This window comes from Pangasianodon hypophthalmus, chromosome 7, assembly GCF_027358585.1.
Source record: "Pangasianodon hypophthalmus isolate fPanHyp1 chromosome 7, fPanHyp1.pri, whole genome shotgun sequence".
Taxonomy (NCBI): domain Eukaryota; kingdom Metazoa; phylum Chordata; class Actinopteri; order Siluriformes; family Pangasiidae; genus Pangasianodon; species Pangasianodon hypophthalmus.
In genome coordinates, this window is record NC_069716.1 from 29,101,235 (window position 1) to 29,122,974 (window position 21,740).

Here is a 21,740-nt window from a genome sequence, read left to right on the forward strand (position 1 = left end):
TCTCTTAGAATTATAGGAGATGAACCAGTCAAGAGCAGAGCCGGTAATGCCAATAGCGCACTTAAATCTGGGAGAAGAAGGATACTGAGGGTCCTGGAATCAGTAAAGAGGAGGAGATCATTGAAACACGTAACACGGCAGTTTCAGTACTTTGCATTATACGAAATCCAGACTGGAGAGGTTTGAAAAGGTTGTTACTGGATAGTAAAGATTGCAGTTGAGAGGCTACAAGTCTTGGCTTGGCTATGAAGAAGGGATCTGAGATCAGTCCACAGTGTTCCAGAATGGCAGTATCAAGACCAGAATAGGGATGACGGCAGAAGTTGGCAGAATGGACAGAACCCAAAGCACGAGATTGTTATAACCAACAAGGATGTGGGACCCAGAAGCAGAACACAGACCCAAGGGCAGAGGGTTAAATGGGTTTTATTGAAGGTTGGAGAGGATAGGAGTGTGCGGGAAAGGAGCGCGGCTCAGTGCATCTGTCCAGGCCAGGATTTTGAACTCGGGTCGGCAGTGTTAGAGTCGGACGCTCAGTCAACGTGCCACAGGAGAGGGGGAGTGACATAGAGTGCAAGTGGAGCTTTGAGTTGTAGGTGAGGCCAGGGCTTGAACTCGGGGCAGCAGCATGAGAGTCAAACGCTCAGTTGGCGAACCACAGGGAAGACGAAGCAGAGCTGGGTGTAGTGGGATAGAGGAAAGCAGGCTGGGTCAGAGGTGAACATGGAGCATAGAGAGAACAACAGAATGAGCAGATGAACAAACATTGGGCAACAAAGAGCGGAACAAAAACGCAAGAAGGCCTGTCATTATACCGCACTGGAAGCCGGAACGATCTGATGATGAGTAGCTGGAGGACCAGGGTTTAAACACACTGGCATCTGGTGAGGAGATGGGAAGCAGGTGTGTTTGCTGAAACAGGAAGAGGTGCGACGTGGAGCGCCACGCCCAGATACACACACAGAAACGAAGAGGGAGAGAAATATGAGGAAGAGGGAAAAACAGGGAAAACACAGGAGCCTAGCCTGGCCCATGACACAGACAGGAACAGAGATCAGTGAGAGATACTGTGCAAGTGCAGTAGGGACGGGATCAAGTGGTCAGGTAGATGAGTTAGATTTCACTATTCAATCCGAGATGAGAGCAGGCTCAGTGGGAGAGAAGGCAGACAGAAATTCAACAGCTGAGCTGAAAGGAAAAATCATTAGAGTCAGGTGTTGAGGTGGCTGAAGGGAATGTTGGTAAACAGTGATAATTTTGTCTTTGCAATCAAATTAGTGGAACATTGCAGAAGGAGATTTATTGCATGGCCAGGAGACTGGAACGTCAGCTGAAGTTATGGTCACGGACCACGTTGTTTCGGAATCTATCCTGGGAATATTGGGAATGAGATCTGATCATAATCTGATCATAATAAATGGGGAAAAAATGGACTCGCATCCAATTCAGGGTGTATTCTCATCATGTTCCCAATATTCCCAGAAAAGATTCCGGATCCACCCAGACCCTGACTGAAGCTAAATAACTGAATTAATGTTAATTTTCCCATCGGTACCAGTGTTCAACTGCTACCTGGTGATCCTCTCAGATTGCTTTTTAGTCAGAAATCCATGGAATCCATTAGCAGCCGTTTCGTCCTGTTTGCTCCACACTTGGAATTTCCCTCAGGGTTAAAATACCGAGCCGAGGATAATGAAGACATGACTACGCTGCTCAACTCAAAGCAAATTAAACGTACTCGGCTCCAGTGTCACACAGACTGTGATTAGCTTGTGGAGGATCTATTTCCATTAGGAGATACGTTATCTTTTTATTCCACTCCTCCGTTTATTGACACTCAGTTACCAAATCATCGGAATCATATACAGGGAATAAGCTGTCTCATTATCAATCGGAAAATGTTTAAAGCCCTATTCAGACGGCATTAGTTTTCCAAGTGGAGGTGTGTAATGTAATTATTCCCTGCGATTTTCATCTGCAGAACACAGAAGAATGAAATTATAGGCGACGTTTAAAAGGATGTCTCAGAGAAGCGACACTTCTGTGGGGTTTGAGATGAAGTACTGAGCTCTTAGAGCAGGTACAGACTACAGACATGTTATGGTCATGTGACCTGCTAATGAAGAAAGCCACACCCCCTACAACAAAGTGTTTTATATATTTATAATAAAGATCAAAACAAGCAGTGTGGATTAAAATGAGGTGTGTGTAGTCATGAGGTGTCATGAAGACACGCCCATCTCTGTGATTCATACAGAGACTGTTTATCCCATCACAACAAACTATTATAATATATTAATCGTGTTATAATTACCTGGGGTCTTCAATATCAAAAACGACTTTATTAATGATGTCATCAGGACAGAGGAAGCGCTGGATGTCTTCAAAAACTTTCTTTCTGGAAAAAAAAGGAATGTTTACAGCGTGAATGAGGTACGGTTCAAGATTAAATGAATTAAAATGATTTTATATCACAGCGCTGTTGAATTCTGGATTGTGATTGGTCAGAAGGTGTTGATTAGTTTTCTGTAACAGCAGCTCAGTAGCGCAGGTTTATATTAATGCGCTCGTTCTGATACGTTATCGTTTCTATAGTAACAGCTCATTCACTGGGACATGTAGAGCAGACGCTCCACTAATAATAAATGGATTTTAAAAATCTTTGATATGGTGAAGTTTCTGTAAGGAGAAATGTGTTTGTGTAACTTTTATGGAAGGAGTCTCCAGTGTCAGCGCTTTGTAACACATTTATGGAAGGAGTCTCCAGTGTCAGCGCTTTGTAACACATTTATGGAAGGAGTCTCCAGTGTCAGCGCTTTGAAACACATTTATGGAAGGAGTCTCCAGTGTCAGCGCTTTGTAACACATTTATGGAAGGAGTCTCCAGTGTCAGCGCTTTGTAACACATTTATGGAAGGAGTCTCCAGTGTCAGCGCTTCGAAACACATTTATGGAAGGAGTCTCCAGTGTCAGCGCTTTGTAACACATTTATGGAAGGAGTCTCCAGTGTCAGCGCTTCGAAACACATTTATGGAAGGAGTCTCCAGTGTCAGCGCTTTGTAACACATTTATGGAAGGAGTCTCCAGTGTCAGCGCTTTGTAACACATTTATGGAAGGAGTCTCCAGTGTCAGCGCTTTGTAACACATTTATGGAAGGACTCTACAGTGTCAGCGCTTTGTAACACATTTATGGAAGGAGTCTCCAGTGTCAGCGCTTTGTAACACATTTATGGAAGGAGTCTCCAGTGTCAGCGCTTTGAAACACATTTATGGAAGGAGTCTCCAGTGTCAGCGCTTTGTAACACATTTATGGAAGGAGTCTCCAGTGTCAGCGCTTTGTAACAGTCAGAAGTAAAGCTGTAATTTTAAGTTTTCCGACATTTTCAGGACAGAGGCGTTTACGCTTCTTTGTGGTTTCTCGCTAACATGCGTAACAAGCTGCGATTTTTTTCTCTTATTAACTTCACGAGAGAGAGAATAAAGAGCGGCTGGTGATGGAACGAGTGTTTATAGCTGCTCTAACATAAGTGACAACAGGAAGTAACTCATTTTACAGCAACATTAAATGGAACTATAAATGTATAAAGGATTACGATGTGTCATTCTTTAATTGCTGTGGTATAAGAGGAATAAAACACCTGGCTACATGCTGTTATAGGAAAAGAATTCATTTTTACTTCACATCGCACCGCACGACACTGATTCATGGATTCTGTCATTGATTACTTTTCTACAACAGCACTACACAGAGTGGTTTATTCCTTACACTTAATGGACTGTGTGAATGTTAATTATTGATTCTTAAAATGTTTGTGTGTGTGTGTGTGTGTGTGTGTGTGAGAATATATAAAAATGTGTAATATTACAGTCTGGGTTCATTTACACTCACACACACACACACACACACAGTAAGAACTGATAAGCTGCATGAACTTTGGTTAAATAAAAACAAACACAATCGCCATGTCCTCTTGTGTACGCTTAATATAAAAACTGTTTTAAAAATAAATAAATAAATAAATAAATAAGTTCACAGTCACACATTTATCTCGAGCCTCGCGGAATTAGAAATGTCACTTCAGTCCTGCGTTCGTCTGCTGCTCCTGCTTTCGACTCATTTTTGAAAATGACGGTTTCTGAATAAAATGACACTAATAGCACACAGCGTCTTATCTCAGCCCGGAGCGAACACAATAAACTGTGAAATGACTGAAATAAATGTCACTTTGCTACAATCTCGGCTTCGCACACGGGAGAGAACAAAATTAAAGCTGTTCTGAGGGGAAAAAAAAATCACACTTTTGACAAAGAAGCTTAAAGTAATTAGAGAAATATTACAGAGAAGCTTATCACAGGATTCGCTCGGGAGGTCAGCGGGAAATAAACGACCAAAGATTAGAAAAGATTATTATTCTGAATTCACGACACGACAAAAATTGTTTTTCATAAAAGCTGAGCGCTGATGACGTAAAGTGGGCGGGGCTAAGCCAGAAAAAATCGTTTTAACAGGTTTATAGACACTTTGATTTAAAGAATGTATTAATAAGTTCCTAATACACAGTAATCAATAATTAATTAATAATCAATTTATTTGTAGTTTATTGTTTGACATTTTAAATACAGTACTTTTATATTTAATACAAAGTATCAATGTTAAAAAGTGATTTAAATAGTAATATTTAAAAATGTAAACTTAATTTTATGGTTTTTTTAATCAAGTAATAAACTATTAATAAGCAAGTAATACATAGTAATTAATAAGGAAGTAATGATCTATAAATTAATAATTATTGTTATATAATGTATTAATATTTAGGTATGACATTATACATTTAATTATTATTGTTTTATTAATAAAAAATAAGAATTTATTTTATAATTTATTTTATAATTTATTAACCATAATGAACTAAATGGCAAATAATAAAAAATAATAATTAAGTTCTTAAATATTTAAATATTTTGAGTTTAAAATTCTTGTTTATATTTATATAAAGTACTAATATTTAAGCATCAGTTTAAACATGTTTCCTCAATGATGATTCTTTGTTTTTATTTTTTAATTAAGTAACAAACTTTTCATAAGCAATTAATACATAATAATTAATGGTTAATTGATGAACCATAATTAGTAATTATTGTATAAACTAAGTTACTCTTTCATATTTTATATAATGTATTAATATTTACTCACCGTCCACTTTATTAGGAACACATGTACACCTGCACATTCTACACATCTGATCAGCCAATCACGTGGCAGCGGCGTAACGCATAAACTCATGCAGATGCAGGTGAAGAGCTTCAGTTAATGTTCACATCAAACATCAGAATGAAGAAAAGTGTGATCTCTGTGACTTTAACCGTGGCATGGAGGGTGGTACCACATCACTCTTTACAACCGTGGTGAGCAGAAAAGCATCTCAGCATGCACAAAACATCAAACTTCGAGGTGGATGATGAGCCACAACAGCAGAAGATCACATCAGGTTCCTCTCCTGTCAGCCAAGAACAGGAATCTGAGGCTGTCATGAGCACAAACTCACCCACACTGGACAGTTAAAGATTAGAAAAAAAAATCACCTGGACTTTTTCCAGTCTTCAACTGCCACATCTTATTTTTTATCTGTTTACAGTTACATTAAATGTTGTGGAACATCCATGAAACAAGTTAGGTCCTGTTCTCACTTATGTTACAGCAGCTATAAACACTTTCTCTCACCAGCCTCTCTTTTTTCTTAATAAAACAACAAAAATGCAAGCACTTCCTTTTTTTCGTTACTGAAAAAACACAAAGAAGCGTAAACTCTTCTATCTTGAAGATGTCGGAAAACGCAAAGTTGCAGCTTTACCTCTGACTGTTACAACGCGCTGACACTGGAGACTCCTTCCATACATGTTAAATAAACATCTCCTTTTTAATCTGTTTATTATTAGCGGAGCGTTTGCTGTACGAGTCCCTGTGAATGAGCTGTTGCTATAGAAACGATAACGTATCAGAACGAGAGCATTAATATAAACCTGCGCTACTGTCAGAGCTGCTGTTATAGAAAACTAATCAACACCTTCTGACTAATGAACATTTTTACCTCTGGACGTGAGGTTTCCTGTTAGCCATGCGCTCGGCCCCGGCCGGAGGAAGGTGACCCCAGAAATCTGGAAAAGCCAGAATGGAGAATGCGGCGATGGATTTAGTGTGAGCAGCCACACGGCTGTAAAGCCGAGGATCGTGATGAGGAATTGAGGCACCACATTTCTCCAAAAGTCTGTCCAACATGCTGTTACAGGCTTCCTGTTGATTTCCCGAGCAGTTCAGGAAGTGACTATGGAAATCTCGGGCCTTGAGATCCGCCTCTTCCTGCTTCTCTCCGGGTAAAGACGGAGACGAGCGGTTATTGGAGAATGGTTTGGATTTTCTGCCATCCTGGACTTTGACGTCATCGTCCGAGCTCGCGTCTCGCTCTGAGCCGGAGTCCAGATCCTGGAAGACAAGTTCTTTTAAAGATGAAGGAGGCGGAGACAAAAGAAAAATGAATGAAGGAGCGAATAAAGGACATGTAAAATATCCTGAAAAGACTTTTTCAAGGACAATAAAAATGAACAGTCTTTATTTGTCATGAACACAGAGACACAACTAAATTTTTTGTACTGAGACACTTTCATAAAAAAACTTATAATTTTGTTCCCCAGAAATACAAATAAAATAAACGAACCCTAAATAAACCAAAATAAAAGTGGTCTACATTTATCATTTTGTCCCATTTCTGTTTGAAAGCTACTAGCCAGCTAGCTACACTCTAGCTATCGACAGCTAGCTATCGACGTGACGGCCGATGAAGTCTCGGAGGTTTTACTGCAGGAGGAGGACAAGAAGTGTAGATATTAGGGGTGTAACGATACACTCCGGTCATGATTCGATTCAATTCAATTCATGATACTGGGTCATGATTCAATATTCTTAGAGTATTTTAAACAAAATTTGAATGATGAAAAATGATGACTGAAGAGACTCCTTTTTCATTGCTGAATCATTTTAATACAATGTGAGTTTTTGTCTGTATAAAACTACATAAATTCACAAATTGCTACGAAGAGAGGTTTGATATTGCAAACAAAATAAACACATTTATAAATCCTCCAAAAAATTTGATTCATTAAAAAAAATAAAGTTTCTGACATTAAGAATGATTGTTTAAAAACATATTGAGCTCCGTAGCAGCACTTGAGGTGTCATTTTAGACAGAATTAGAGCTCCAAAGTCGGCTAAAGCGTCCGTATTCCCCAGCCTGTTTCTCAGGCACAGTAAATCGCAGAAGCATGAGGCGTTTGAAGGGTCTTTAACAGATATAACGCGGTTGTCTAATCGTATAACGTATAACGCGCGTCGGTCTTTGCAATCCGGAGCTATCAGGCTATCAGTGACTTCACGAGTGGAGATGATTCTGGCGCAGGATCTCCATGTAAGAATGCGATCACATGACCAGTGTGTTCTCTGTGTTTTTTAACTCCACGGCTGGTGCGGTTTGGGACTCCTGGTGTTCAAACAGTGCAATTACATTACATGATTAATTAATAGAATGTTGAAATCACACATTTCCATGATGCACATCGTCACATCTTTGCATCGCGATGTATCATGTCACAATGTACTGTTCCACCTCTAGAGGATAAGGGTTCAAAAGATACGACGTCTGTGTTCCCTGATTATTAGCATGTTATCGAAATCTCAGCCATTTTCAGTGGAACTGTAATGAAGCTATTTTATTTCCTAACACTGCTCCATGTAAAAACACCCATGTTTTCTCTCTCTTTCACTTTTCAGCTACATCCATGTAAAAGATTAAACCACAGATTTAAAAAAAAAATGCATCATGAAATGCAGGGCGCTCTCAGTTATATTTCTACGTACGTAAGATAATTATATTAAAAGAACAAGGAAAATAAGAACTAATACTAACACAAAAGCAAATAGAGAGAAATAATTACAGTTTTCACAGTCCACTTTCTGGCTCTTATAAAATAAACCTAAAAATCATTTCTAATCGTTTATACCACGACCACAGAAAATACTCTTTTCTGATTGGCTGGCAGGCATTTGTTATTTTCTTCTATTGGGAATCTGATAACTCTGATAGATCGGGTCAGAAATCTAATCACGAACTTTAAATTCAAATCTACTGATACGATGTAACCATGACAACGATCATAAAGAACTCTTTGAAATTGCAATAGCGAAAAACAAAGATGGAAAAATTAATGCGGTTTAAGTACTATAGTGATAAGTATAGTTTATTTTTATTTAAAGCAACATGAACTGAAAAAGATTTCAACCTCTGAGACGTATCCATAGCAACAGTCGTGCCTGCTGGACGAGATGTGTGTTATGATATTCAGTATATCAATATTTTTATTTTAAATAAAATACATTTAATTTAGTGACTGAATAAATTTAGCTAAATAAAATGAGAATTTCTTTGCTATTCAGAATAAAAATATGTACAAAGCCATCATTAGGCTTAACCACTGTTTAGTGGGCGTGGTATGAGTGTATCAATATAAGCCTCTTAAAAAATATTACATTTTTTATTTCTTTTTTATTTTTGTGGCAGCAAGGCTACATCATTTATGTGTACTTATTTTGAGGACTCCAATTTATCCAAATTATCCAATTTGCCTTTGCCAATCTGTGCATTTAAGAGCAGAAATGTTGCTTGTTAGCATTTAAACTAGCGCACTAAACCGGAGCTAGCGAAGAAAGGAAATTAATCAGCTTATCATCTCGTGATGTCGTCAATCCAAATCAATAAAACAAATAATGACTTAAAAAAAAATCATACTGGAAATGTGAATTCCTATTTTCATTCCCTACACAGAGGAGGGATTTGGAGAGCTGTCCATCAAATCGATCCTGACCAATCATGACGGAGAACATGATAGAGTCAGGGTCTGTGTACCAACCACCAGACTCGGGATACTGAGCTCATAAAGAGGTCATTACTCCTCACGGTTCCAGATTTTTTCATAGACGCCAAAAAAAATGTAAAAAACCCTCCAGTTAGCTCTCCTGCCATCGTGGCTTCTCGGCTTCGGCGTCTCCGGTCATCAGTCTGGTTAAATTGTAGAAGACGTGTTTGTTCAAGCGTTAAACAGGGGTGCGAGAGGGTAATGCTGAATTTATCCGGTCAGTGGGGATGGAAAAAGGAGCTGACTGCTTTATCCTAACACACACACACACACACACACACACACACACACGGGGGGGGAGGGGGGGGAGTGAAGAGGAAACATTACACACCCATCAAAATATCATCAGCACAACCAACAACACGGTCTGAGAAAAAATGTTATTTTACTCTGCTCTATTAAACAGTAATAAACATGTAATTATGTAGGTAATAAACACTCTGTGTGTGTGTGTGTGTGTGTGTGTGTGTGTGTTGTTATAGTGACAATAAAGTGAAGTTACAGTTACAACACTAAAGTTGATTATTTTCCTGTAACAGTGTAATAAACATGTAATTATGTAGGTAATAAACACTGTGTGTGTGTGTGTGTGTGTGTGTGTGTGTGTGTGTGTTGTTATAGTGACAAAAAAAGTGAAGTTACAGTTACCACACTAAAGTTGATTATTTTCCTGTAACAGCATGTCCCCCCACGTGGTTTATTCCGCTTACACCACAGCAATTTACCCTCGACTCCATTTTTATTTATTAAAGAACAACATGTCATACTTTTTATCCGTTTATAGTTACATTTAATATTAGTACAAGTTAGTTCCTGTTCTCACTTACAGCAACAGCCTCAATTTCCTCTCTCTTAACGTTAATAAGACAAAAAACATCAGCAAAGCGTAAACTCCTCTGTCTGTTACAGAGCGCTGACACTGGAGACTCCTTCCTTCCCTTCAGTGTTAAATAAATGAACATCGCCTTACAGAAAACTTCACCCAATCAACATCAACGATTTCACACCTTTTTAATCTGTTTATTATTAGTGTAGCTGTGAAGTCCCTGTGAATGAGCTGTTCCTATACAAACGATAACGGATTAACATTAAACAAAGTGCATTTATATAAACCTGTGATTAATGTTAATGTAAACACCTTCTGACCAATCAGAATCCAGAATTCAGCAAATTGTTTCAGAATTCAGTGTACAGTAAATTAAAAAGTTTTGAATTCTGTGATTAGGATTTATATTTACGTGTTTGGGCAGAAGAAGCTTTTTTTTTTTTTTTAATCTTAGTGAGATAAAGCTCTCTGGTACGGAGTTTTAATTCCGCTGGAAAATATCCCACTTTATTTATTAAAAAAACAAGAACAAAAAACACACATGATGGATTAACAGTTTTAATAAAGAAACTCGTTTTTGAAGCCACTAAACAAGCGAGTGTTTTGCTCTTATTGCGAGCGGCTGTAATGAGCACAGACTCGTGGTGAGCTACGAGCGTTTAATTACGCTCATGAAGACAATAAAAGTGTGATTTGGTTTGTAACGTGTTTCTGAAAATCTTCAAGTGCTCATTTTTGAGATCAGAAAGTGTTTTTTTCTGCTCTGACGGCTGGCGAATACCGATCGCGTTAATATAATCAGACTCTCTGGGAGCCGATCTCAGGGGGTCCGTCTGCGTCAGATCCATTTTCACGACAATAAATAACAGAAAACAAAAAGACTTGATGGGAAACAGCGGAGTGATACAGCAGTGTGTGTGTGTGTGTGTGTGTGTGTGTGTGTGTTAATCATGAACCTGACACGGACAAGCAGCACGGCGTGATGTGATTAGCTTTGGGAGAGGGAATAGCGCTGTAGCGCTGTAGCGCTGTATACAACCGCAACAACACGCTGTGTTTTAAAAGGAGGAATGATTCAGTTTCAACTCGACTCAATTAACCGAGCAGCAAAAACAAAAACAAAAACAAAAACGTCGCGTTCTCTGATTTTACTTTGATGTTTTTAAAATATCAGAAGACTAATTTGGTGTTAGACTCGTCCTTCCTGAACAGATGAACCTGATTTGAAAAGATAGTTATTTTATTTGAACTTTATGACACTTAACCTGCAGGATAATTGTGTGAAATTAAACAGATTAAAGCAGCGAGAGATCATTACAGCGTCCGATTCCACAAATAAACCACAAACTCTCTTATTCAAATCCTCATATTTCATTATAGCAGAGTGTAAAATCAAGAGTGTGTGTGTGTTTTCTCAGGATGTTATAGTCCCTCAGCTCTGTCTCACCAAGGCCAGGCATAATACCAGTTTATTCATGTGTTTGTTTTTCTCTCAGTTTCTCTGTTTTTATTTTATTACTGTTCTTTACCAAATGACTGAGATGTTTATTCCGATTTAAAATACATAAAAAGCATTAAAATGATGATTCAAATATTTATTTTTAAAATAATGCAAGAAATATACAGTATAGAAGTATTATAGTTTATTTAGAAATAAATAATATTTTATTTTGTGTGTATTATTTAGTATGTATTCTTATTAAGTATTAACATATAATAATAATAATAATAACAAGAAGAAGAAGAAGAAGAATATAGGCTATATAAAAAGTTTTTCTTTGTGTATTTGATATAAAAATAAATCAAAATACCTTAAAACATCATTTAAAAATAATTAAATTAAAACAAAAACATTCAAATGTAAAACATTTAAAACAGATGTAAATATAAAATTTTAATGTAAAGCCTTTTTTGTAAAATAAAGTTCTGTAATTACATTAACTGACAAGTTGTTTGTTTGTTTGTTTGTTTGTTTGTTTTGTGTACACTTTCAGTTTCAGTTTCGTTACAATATAAGTGAAGAGAAATAAATAAAGTGATTAATGTGTGGAAACTGGCCTGAAGTTCCGCTAAAGGAATATAAACGTTTGTATTTTAAATAATATTCAGATTTCTGCTCGTGATGTTCGGATCAGCACGACGAGCAGCTGGAGTCAGACTCCACTCCAACACCACAACTTCAGCTCCCACATAATTATACAGCAATTTATGATCTGAAACAGGTGTGTGTGTGTGTGTGTGTGTGTGTGTTTAGTATCGGAAGCTCATTGTTATTCACCGCCTGTGTTGTAGCACATGTGATGTTAAGATGAAGGTGAAAATGGAGGTGAAGGTGAAGGTGGTGAAGGTGAAGCTGAAGTTGAAGATGAAGGTGGAGTTGAAGGTGAAAAGGTGAAACTGAAGGTGGAGGTGAATGTGAAACTGAAAGGTGGTGGAAGACAAGGTGGAGGTGAAGGTGAAAGTGAAGGTAGAGATGAATTTGAAGATGAAGGTGGTGAAAGTGAAGGAGGTGGAGGTGGAGGCGGTGAAAGTGGAGGTGAAGGTAAAGGTGGAGGTAAAGATGGTGAAGGTGAAGGTGGTGAAAGTCGAGGTGGAGGTGAATGTGGAGGTGAAGGTAAAGGTCGAGGAGAAGGGGGAGGTGGTGAATGTGGAGGTGAATGTGGAGGAGAAGGTGAAGGTGGAGGTGGAGGTGGTGAAAGTGAAGGTGGAGGTGAAGGTGGAAATGAAGGCGGAAGTGAGTGAATGTGGAGGTGAAGGTGAAGTTGGAGATGAAGGTCACCTGGAAGTTGTGATGGAGTTCGGGGCAGAAGTGTGCGTACTGATCCAGCTGCTCCTTTGGACGATCCGGATCCGGCCGAGCCTTCAGCTTATTCACATCCGTCTCCAAATCATCCTCCTGCAGCACACACACACACACACACACACACCCACATACACACACACACACATACACACACACACACACCCACATACACACACGCACACACCCACATGTGCGTTTTATTTCATCATCATACAATTATTTCTTAGATGAGGGGGCGGGGCCAGGGGAACAGTTCCAGAAAGAGATGAGGGGGCGGGGCCAGGGGAATTCGTTCATAGAGAGATGAGTGAAATTAAAATTCGAGAGTCACTCACGTAATCGTGGTATTCAGGCTCTTCGTTTTCTTGTTCTTCATCGCTGTCATCTTCATTGTTTACATCTGGTGAAAGGATACACACACACACACACACACACACACACACACACCCATAATCGTTCAGTTAACGCTGTAAGGAGAAATAAAAAAGACTGTAGACTAAGTCTCAGAAGGAAGACTGCTAGCATTAGCCTTCATCGTGTTAGCCTTCATTCTCCCTGACTGCTGGCTGTAGCATTAACAACATCACCGCTAGAGTGTGTAAACTGGCTACCCTTAAACTATTAGGAAATTACATAATTTCAATAGAAGACTTTAAAGTGTGTGTGTGTGTGTGTGTGTGTGTGTAGACTTTCCTACAGCGAGCCACACACACACATAAACACACACACACACGCACCTGAGAGACCCAGAATGAGGTGAGAACCCAGGAGACTGGTTCTAATCTGTATGCTAAACAGAAGTGACTTTATCTCACACTCAGTTCACCTGCAGCACATTCACCTCTATTCATCACTCATCGCTAAGGAAGCACGGCAACCGTTACCCTGGCAACCTGCCCAGTCACTCACACACACACTCACACACACACACACACACACACACACACACAGCCAATAGGTGAAAGGCTCATTTCACTTGACTGTGATGTCTGTATCATCACCATACAGAGAAAGCTAACCTAGAGAGTGAAAGCTAACCTAGAGAGTGAAAGCTAACCTAGAGAGTGAAAGCTAACCTAGTGAGTGAAAGCTAACCTAGTGAGTGAAAGCTAACATAGCGAGTGAAAGCTAACGTAGTGAATAAAACTTTCGCAAAAACAATCCCACAAAAGTGCATTAAATGTCCATCAGTAGTGCACATGTTGAGTCACATGACCACCTTCGTGACTTACCATTGGCTCCTGAGTCAGACTCCCAGGCCTCCTCAGGGTTTCCAGGAAGCAGGAAGTTGTACGTGCTGCGATCTGAACTTAAAGGAAGAGGAAGTTTTGGGAGACATTTCCTCATGAGCTGAACTGCACTTTCCACCAGAGACTCCGAGTCCTTCATCAACAAACACGCCTAAACACAAACACACGTAATAATCACTTAATAACATTTAATAACCATAATAATCACTTAAAACAACTTAATAACAATGTAATAATCACTTAACATTTAATATCGCTTAATAACCAGGTAATAAGCCCTTAATAACTATGTTCTAGTAACTTAATATCTATGTACTAATCATTTAACATTTAATAACACTTAATAACCATGTAATAACAACTTAACAACTTAATAAAATGCACTAATCACTTAACATTTAATAACCATAATAATCACTTAAAACAACTTAATAACTATGTAGTAATCACTTAACATTTAATAACCAGGTAATAAGCCGTTAATAACTATGTTCTAGTACCTTAATAACATGTAATAATCACTTACTAACATTTAATAACCACTTAATAACCATGTAATAACAACTTAACAACTTAATAAAATGTACTAATCACTTAATAACATTTAATAAACATTTAATAAACATTTAATAACGCTGACAAATTATTTAATGTTTAATATTTTAAAAACCAAAACAATTAATAATAATCATTTCATAACCATTTAATAACATTTAATAACTAATAACATTGACAAATCATTTGATAATGTTTAATATTTTAATAACCAGGACAATTATTAATCGCTAAAAACTATTTAATAACTTTTTATGATCATTTAATAGTCATTTGAATAAACATTTGACAGCAGGTTTAATAACCACTGTTTATAATCATTTAATACATTTTTAATAATCATTTTAAAACCAGTGAAAGCAAACAATGGATTGATGTGTCAGTTATATAAGCCACGCCCACTCTATAAAAACCGCACCTACATCTGTAAAAAACGCTGAGCATATGTGTGTGTGTGTGTGTGTGTGTGTCGCAGTACCTGTGTGGTGTTATACAGCACCGCGACTCCTCCCTCAGAAACGAGGGCGTGTCTCGCGGCGCTGGTCTTGGCGGCTCTGTGCAGGCAGTGGAGGAACGCTCTGCGTACGCCGACGTTCTCGTTCCCCGCGTCCTGCATGTGCCAGTCTTCATAAACTCTCAACAAGCCCGAGATGTAACCTTTTCCCACCGCCAGGCGGCCATTTTCCTCTGCAACAGAATTAAAGTCACTTTACACCACAGCGCTGTCGAGTTCTGGATTCTGATTGGTCTGTCCGAGCTTCCGGTCTCCGGGGATTATAGTCACATTAGAGTATGTTCCTAGCTGATGATGTGACGATAAACGTGAAAATGGCTATAAAAAAAAAAAAAACGCCGCATAGTGCCGTCACTTTACAATGTCACGATGACCGTCTCGTGCCAGTGTTTCACCCGTCAAAGTTTCCTGATTGACAACATGAAGCTCTGGCCTGAGGTTAGCTACACTGATATTATTAACTACTTCATTTCCTCCGAAGGCTTTGATGGTGAAAAACTCCGAAATTACAAAAGTACAGAAGCATATAATCACCTGCACAGCAATAAAACAGGCCGTGTTTTATACAGGAAACACGGCGAGTGTATTCTCTGAAAGCAGAGGTAGAGTCCAGTCAGAACGCCAGCGAGGCTCAAACACGCAGACGGGTAACGTTGAGAGAAAATGGAGTGATAGAGTGATAGATACGCTCGTTGGCTCAAAACATGTATTTTCCAGGAATGTCTTCCGTTTATTGCGGTTGTTGTGGCAGCTAATGACATCACAGCTCAACCCTGAGCTCGTGTTTATTCTAAAACTCAAAAGGTTTCTGTTTCTTTATTATTCAGTCGCTTTCTCTTTAGCCAGTTTTAATAAGAGTTCCTGTAGAGACCCGGAACAGGACAACAGTACAGCGGAAGTTAGACTCCATCATGGCGGCGCTCGCTGGTTTCTCAGGAAAAAGGTGGATAGAAAATTAATCGACATCTTCTGAGCAATTCGACATCTTCTGAGCAACATCACGAGCAACATCACGCAGCGAACACGTTTGGTGTAAGATGGATGCTGTGGACGTCTCCTTTAATACACTGCATGTACATCCACTGAGTGATTTTATCTCCTTCTCGTTATTTTCCTTCTCAGGTCTCCTCAGGCCACGATGTGTCTCCTAATACAGTATCTCTGTCACAGAGTGTGTGTGTGTGTGTGTGTGTGTGTGTGTAGATGTGAGGCTGCTGCACTAATACGGCTCTCTGAAATATTAATGCCAGGGTTTTATAACTCCCTCTGCTGCAGCTCTGGCTTCTACACGTGTGTGTGTGTGTGTGTGTGTGTGTGTGTGTGTGTTTTCTGATCTCTCTTCAGCTTTTAATGCTTCAAAGTGCTTCAAAGGCCAGCCGCTGTGTTTAAACTCACTTTATTATTAAAAATAATAATAATAATAAATGAAAATGATAAAGAAATAAATAATATGAATCAATTAAAATAAATGAATTGTTAAAATATATACATTTTAAATAAATAAATAAATAAATAAATAATTCTTTCTTTTTAAACACAAACAACCTTTTCTAGCCTTCGGTATAAAACTGATTTGGGGGCGGAGCTAGGCACGATCTCAGTTAGTGATGTCACTAAACATGCAAATTATTAGCGGATGATGACGTGATACCTGAAAACATTTTAGCCACGGAACACTCTTAACCCGCTAGCTTGCTAATGGTTGTGGTTGTCATGGTAACGGTATATTTTGACAGGTTTTTGAATGCTGTTAAATAAATCAGTGACGGGTGTGAGCTAGTTTACTAGCAGTTAGCTAACCAGCTAGATTAGTTAGGTAATGTTAGTGATATCTGGCTATTAAGGATGCAAATAAGCGGCGTGTCTAATTTGCATATTCATGAATATTCATAGCTCTTTGCATGTTTAAAGAGGGTACACATGTGGAGATGTTCCTCGGCCTTTTTTGACCATTTCTTTTACAATGTAAAAAAAAATATTATATATATATATATTTTTTTTTTCTACACATATTTCAATATTCTAAATATTTCATAAACTTCTATAAAGTTTTCTTTTCGTATGTAGATAATTTTTGTAAACTGTTACTACATTCCATTTCTCGAGTTACTAAAAAATGAACAGTTACACTAAGAAACGTTTCAACAAAGCTTTAATGTAGAACTTCCACCTATCAACTAAATCAATCAATTAATCAATCAGGCAATAATCTGTGATTTAGTGTATGTAACAAAAGTGGTATAGAATGGGCAAAAGTTTGTGCACCCCTGACCATCATATCCATATGTGCTTGTTGAACATCTCATTCCAGATTTATTCCCCGTGTGTTTGCTGTTATAATGAGCTCCACTCTTCTGCGAAGTCTTTCCACTAGATGTTGGAGCGTGGCTGTGGGGATTTGTGTTCATTCAGCTACAAGAGCATTAGTGAGATCAGGCTCTGATGTTGGGTAAGGAGTCTCCAGTTCCAGTTCATCCCAAAGGTGTTCAGTGGGGTTGAGGTCAGGGCTCTGTGCAGGACACTCGAGTTCTTCCACTCCAACCTTCACACACCATGTCTTCACGGAGCTCGCTTTGTGCACAGGGGCATCGTCATGCTGGAACAGGTTTGGGCCTCTTCCAAACATCCAGTGAAGGGAAATTGTAATGCTACATCATTCAGAGCTTCAGTTTGAAGAAGAACTACATAAGGGTGTGATGGTCAGGAGTCCACATACTTCTGGCTGTATAGAGTATCAGTACAGTAAGCAAATGCAAGATGGATAATTTAAGTTAAATTAAATTTGTTTAAGATCTCAGATGCTGTATTTCTTATTTGTGTCTGTTTTTAAATGATTTCCTCTTTAACATACGTTTAGGATCAATGTACAGTCTCACTTATGCAGAACTGGAGCAAGTGGCTGTTCATTCAGGTGTAAAAATGTTAAAAATAAACATTACGACTGTGTTTCTGAAAAATCTGTAAAGAGACGATCTGAAGCAGTGATACAGACCACAATAAATATCATGATAAGAGTCTGAGATGCTACAGCTGTGCCACAGAAGTCATTAGGAAAGCAGTGTGTGTGTGTGTGAGTGTGTGTGTGTGTGTGTGTGTGTGTGGCTGTTGCTCTTTTAATGACATCAACTGTTTTCTCCTTTTTTCAGTCTATTCAACAGAAGAGCAATTGACGCAGCACACATGCATTCATATGTTCTTTCCTTGGAGTCTGAATCCGGCAGAGTCACATCTCCCCCTGCAGGCCGGACGCGCAACAACATCCACAACATCCACAACATCCACATCACCAGCACAGGCACTTTACTCATTCTATACTCACTGTTTACTCACTGTTTACTCACTGTTTACTCATTCTATACTCACTGTTTACTCACTGTTTACTCACTGTTTACTCATTCTATACTCACTGTTTACTCATTGTTTACTCATTCTATACTCACTGTTTACTCACTGTTTACTCATTCTATACTCACTGTTTACTCATTCTATACTCACTGTTTACTCATTCTATACTCACTGTTTACTCACTGTTTACTCATTCAATACTCACTGTTTACTCACTGTTTACTCATTCTATACTCACTGTTTACTCATTCTATACTCACTGTTTACTCATTCTATACTCACTGTTTACTCACTGTTTACTCATTCAATACTCACTGTTTACTCACTGTTTACTCATTCTATACTCACTGTTTACTCATTCTATACTCACTGTTTACTCACTGTTTACTCATTCTATACTCACTGTTTACTCACTGTTTACTCATTCTATACTCACTGTTTACTCATTCTATACTCACTGTTTACTCACTGTTTACTCATTCAATACTCACTGTTTACTCACTGTTTACTCATTCTATACTCACTGTTTACTCATTCTATACTCACTGTTTACTCATTCTATACTCACTGTTTACTCACTGTTTACTCATTCTATACTCACTGTTTACTCACTGTTTACTCACTGTTTACTCATTCTATACTCACTGTTTACTCACTGTTTACTCCTTTTATACTCACTGTTTACTCCTTTTATACTCATTCTATACTCACTGTTTACTCACTGTTTACTCATTCTATACTCACTGTTTACTCCTTTTATACTCACTGTTTACTCATTCTATACTCACTGTTTACTCACTGCTTACTCACTGTTTACTCACTGTTTACTCATTCAATACTCACTGTTTACTCACTGTTTACTCCTTTTGTACTCATTGTTTACTCATTCTATACTCACTGTTTACTCACTGTTTACTCATTCTATACTCACTGTTTACTCCTTTTATACTCATTCTATACTCACTGTTTACTCACTTGGTGATTGGTTGTTGGGAACAATGGTGATCAGTGAGTGGAAAATAAGGAACGATGGTGATAAGTGATGGGTCATTGGGAGCAATGGGTTTCAGTGATTGGTCATTGGAAAGAATCAGGATCAGTCATTGGTCATTTGGAAAAATGGTAATCAGTGATTGGTGGTTGGGAAAAATGGTGATCAGTGATTAGTCATTGGGAACAATAGTGACCAGTGACTGGTCATTGGAAACGATGGTGAACACAGGTTGATTTTGTGAACAATGGTGATCAGTGATTAGTGGTTGGAAACAATGGAGAACAATGATTGGTCAATAAGAATGATTGTGATCAGTGATTGGTCATTGGAAACAATGGTGATCAGTGATTGGTTATTGGCAATGAGGGTGATCAGTGATTAATCACTGGGAGCAATGGGGATCAGTGATTGGTTGCTGGAAACAATCAGAATCAGTCATTCATTCAGAACAATGGTGATGACTGATTAATCATCGGGAAGAATGATGAACAGTTATTGGCGGTTGTGAATAATGGTGATCAGTGATTGGTGGTTGGGAGCAATAGTGATCAGTGATTGGTGGTTGGGAAGAACGATGAACAGTTATTGGTGGTTAGGCACAATGGTGATCAGTGATTGGTCATTCAGAACAATGGTGATGACTGATTGATCATTGGGAACAATGAGGAACAGTTGTTGGTGGTTGTGAACAATGGTGATCAGTGATTAGCTCTGCGGTTTAAAGTTCAGGTTGATAAAATGTAAAAACACAGAATGTCTGTGAGATTCCATATTATCTTTACTGCAGGTATTAAAACATCAGAATCATTTTAATTGCTGTAATTAAAACTAAACATGAATGCTGGGTAAAATGCAGTTTAAAGGCTAAACGTTGAAAAAAGCCTGAACACCAGTGGTAAAAATTAATGCAATAACACACACAAGCTAATATATCACAATATATACACACTTAAAATATTGTTAGGAGCTTTCATTAGGTCAAATCTGTTCAGAGCATATTACAACAACGAAGAGAAAACATTAAAACATTTCACAGAATACTGATAAAACAAATTCCATGTCCACTATGTCCTGCCCTGCACATTCCCGGGACACACCCATTACGGCAGGATTTCATGCTGAGCTGCAGAAACCCTCGAGCGTAAACAGGTGTGTGTGAATCCTTTCTGTCATGCTTATTTTGTTCACTTCACTTTTTCCCCTAAAACCCCTTGTAACAGCTCTGAATTATTCATAAGCGTCAGTAAACATCCCATCTTTCATTAAAAGTCCATTAACGGCAGGAGCACTAATTGATACAGCATCAGTGTATAATAGCGCGATAATGAAATGCTCGTGTTATAGTAAAGCGCTGAGAATGAAAAGAACTTACTTGAGGATAACAGAGCAGCGAAGGCGTCGACAGCCGCCCTGTGAAAAATAAACCAAAATAAAAACTGTTTACAGCAAAAATAAAACAATTCTAAAATAAAACATTAAGTACTGTACTTATACATAGGGTGAAATTGCATTTGACTGGTTTCCAGGGAGGAAAAAATATAGAAAAATCATATTTCAATAAAAGTGTGTTTTATGGTGGGTGTTGTGTCTTGTTTCCACACTAAATACTTTAAAATCCATTTAATTTAAAAGTATTAATGAATTTTAAAGATGGTGTAATACAGTGTCATCAATATCAGCAGTTCACAAATGTTCAAATGTACAAATCCTCTTTCACAACTCTATACATTTTAAATTGCGTTGAAATGCTAATTACATCTTTTGAGTGACCGACAATTTTAAAAAATGTCTCTATGTGACAGAAAGCTGATGTTCTGTTGATTTGCTCGCTTTTCTCGATGTTGCGTAATCGTGTACAGCGTGTTCACTGCCCTATTTATCTCCACAGTGTTATTATTACTCCTAGTGGTCAAACATAGGAACTGCAGCAAACAAGCGCCAATAGAGTTGCGTTGGGGCAGGAATCACGCTGCCCCATGCTCGGGGGAGGAGCTACAAACAGGACAGTTAATGACAGGGTTGCCAGATTGGGCTAGTTTAATAATATTCTGTGGCCGCAAAGATCTTGTTTTATAGCAAATAATCAGAATTAGATTTTATAAATTTCCACCAAGTGTGAGTGCAGACAGTATGTATGATGTACAGAACCGTTTCTATTGTAAGATATATTGCAAAGATTGAGAGAAGGAAAGAGGGATTATGGAATGGATAATGTCCGTACCTCAGAAATACATGTGGAGAAAGAAGGAAAATGTCTCCTTTTTCAAATTCCTGAATTTTTCAGGCTCGTTTCAGGTCTTTTGTGTTGTTTTTGAGATGCACTTGGGCTGGAAATGTTGCTGAAACCTGGCAACCCTGACTACTGATTAATTAAACAAAGATACGTCTAGAACCACGCAAATCGAGCTGTGTCTGAATGTTGTCGACTCGTAACTGCCGTAAATTACAGAGTTGTAATTACAGGGTGTGACGGAGTCTCGACTGCATT

At 38.3% G+C, this 21,740-nt stretch overlaps 1 protein-coding gene across 3 annotated transcripts in view; it reads right to left on the reverse strand.

The window, feature by feature from the left end:
- LOC113546615 (cytosolic carboxypeptidase 4) overlaps positions 1 to 21,740 on the reverse strand; it is a 142,727-nt gene that overhangs the window by 72,591 nt on the left and 48,396 nt on the right. For all 3 annotated transcript variants that reach the window (XM_034305588.2, XM_034305589.2, XM_034305590.2), the window contains 7 exons: positions 20,625 to 20,662; positions 14,878 to 15,086; positions 13,827 to 13,995; positions 12,930 to 12,994; positions 12,571 to 12,687; positions 6,091 to 6,482; positions 2,315 to 2,398 (listed from right to left, as the gene is read on the reverse strand). In XM_034305588.2, coding sequence (XP_034161479.2) covers positions 2,315 to 2,398; positions 6,091 to 6,482; positions 12,571 to 12,687; positions 12,930 to 12,994; positions 13,827 to 13,995; positions 14,878 to 15,086; positions 20,625 to 20,662 — 1,074 coding nt within the window. The remainder of the gene's footprint in view (positions 1 to 2,314; positions 2,399 to 6,090; positions 6,483 to 12,570; positions 12,688 to 12,929; positions 12,995 to 13,826; positions 13,996 to 14,877; positions 15,087 to 20,624; positions 20,663 to 21,740) is intronic.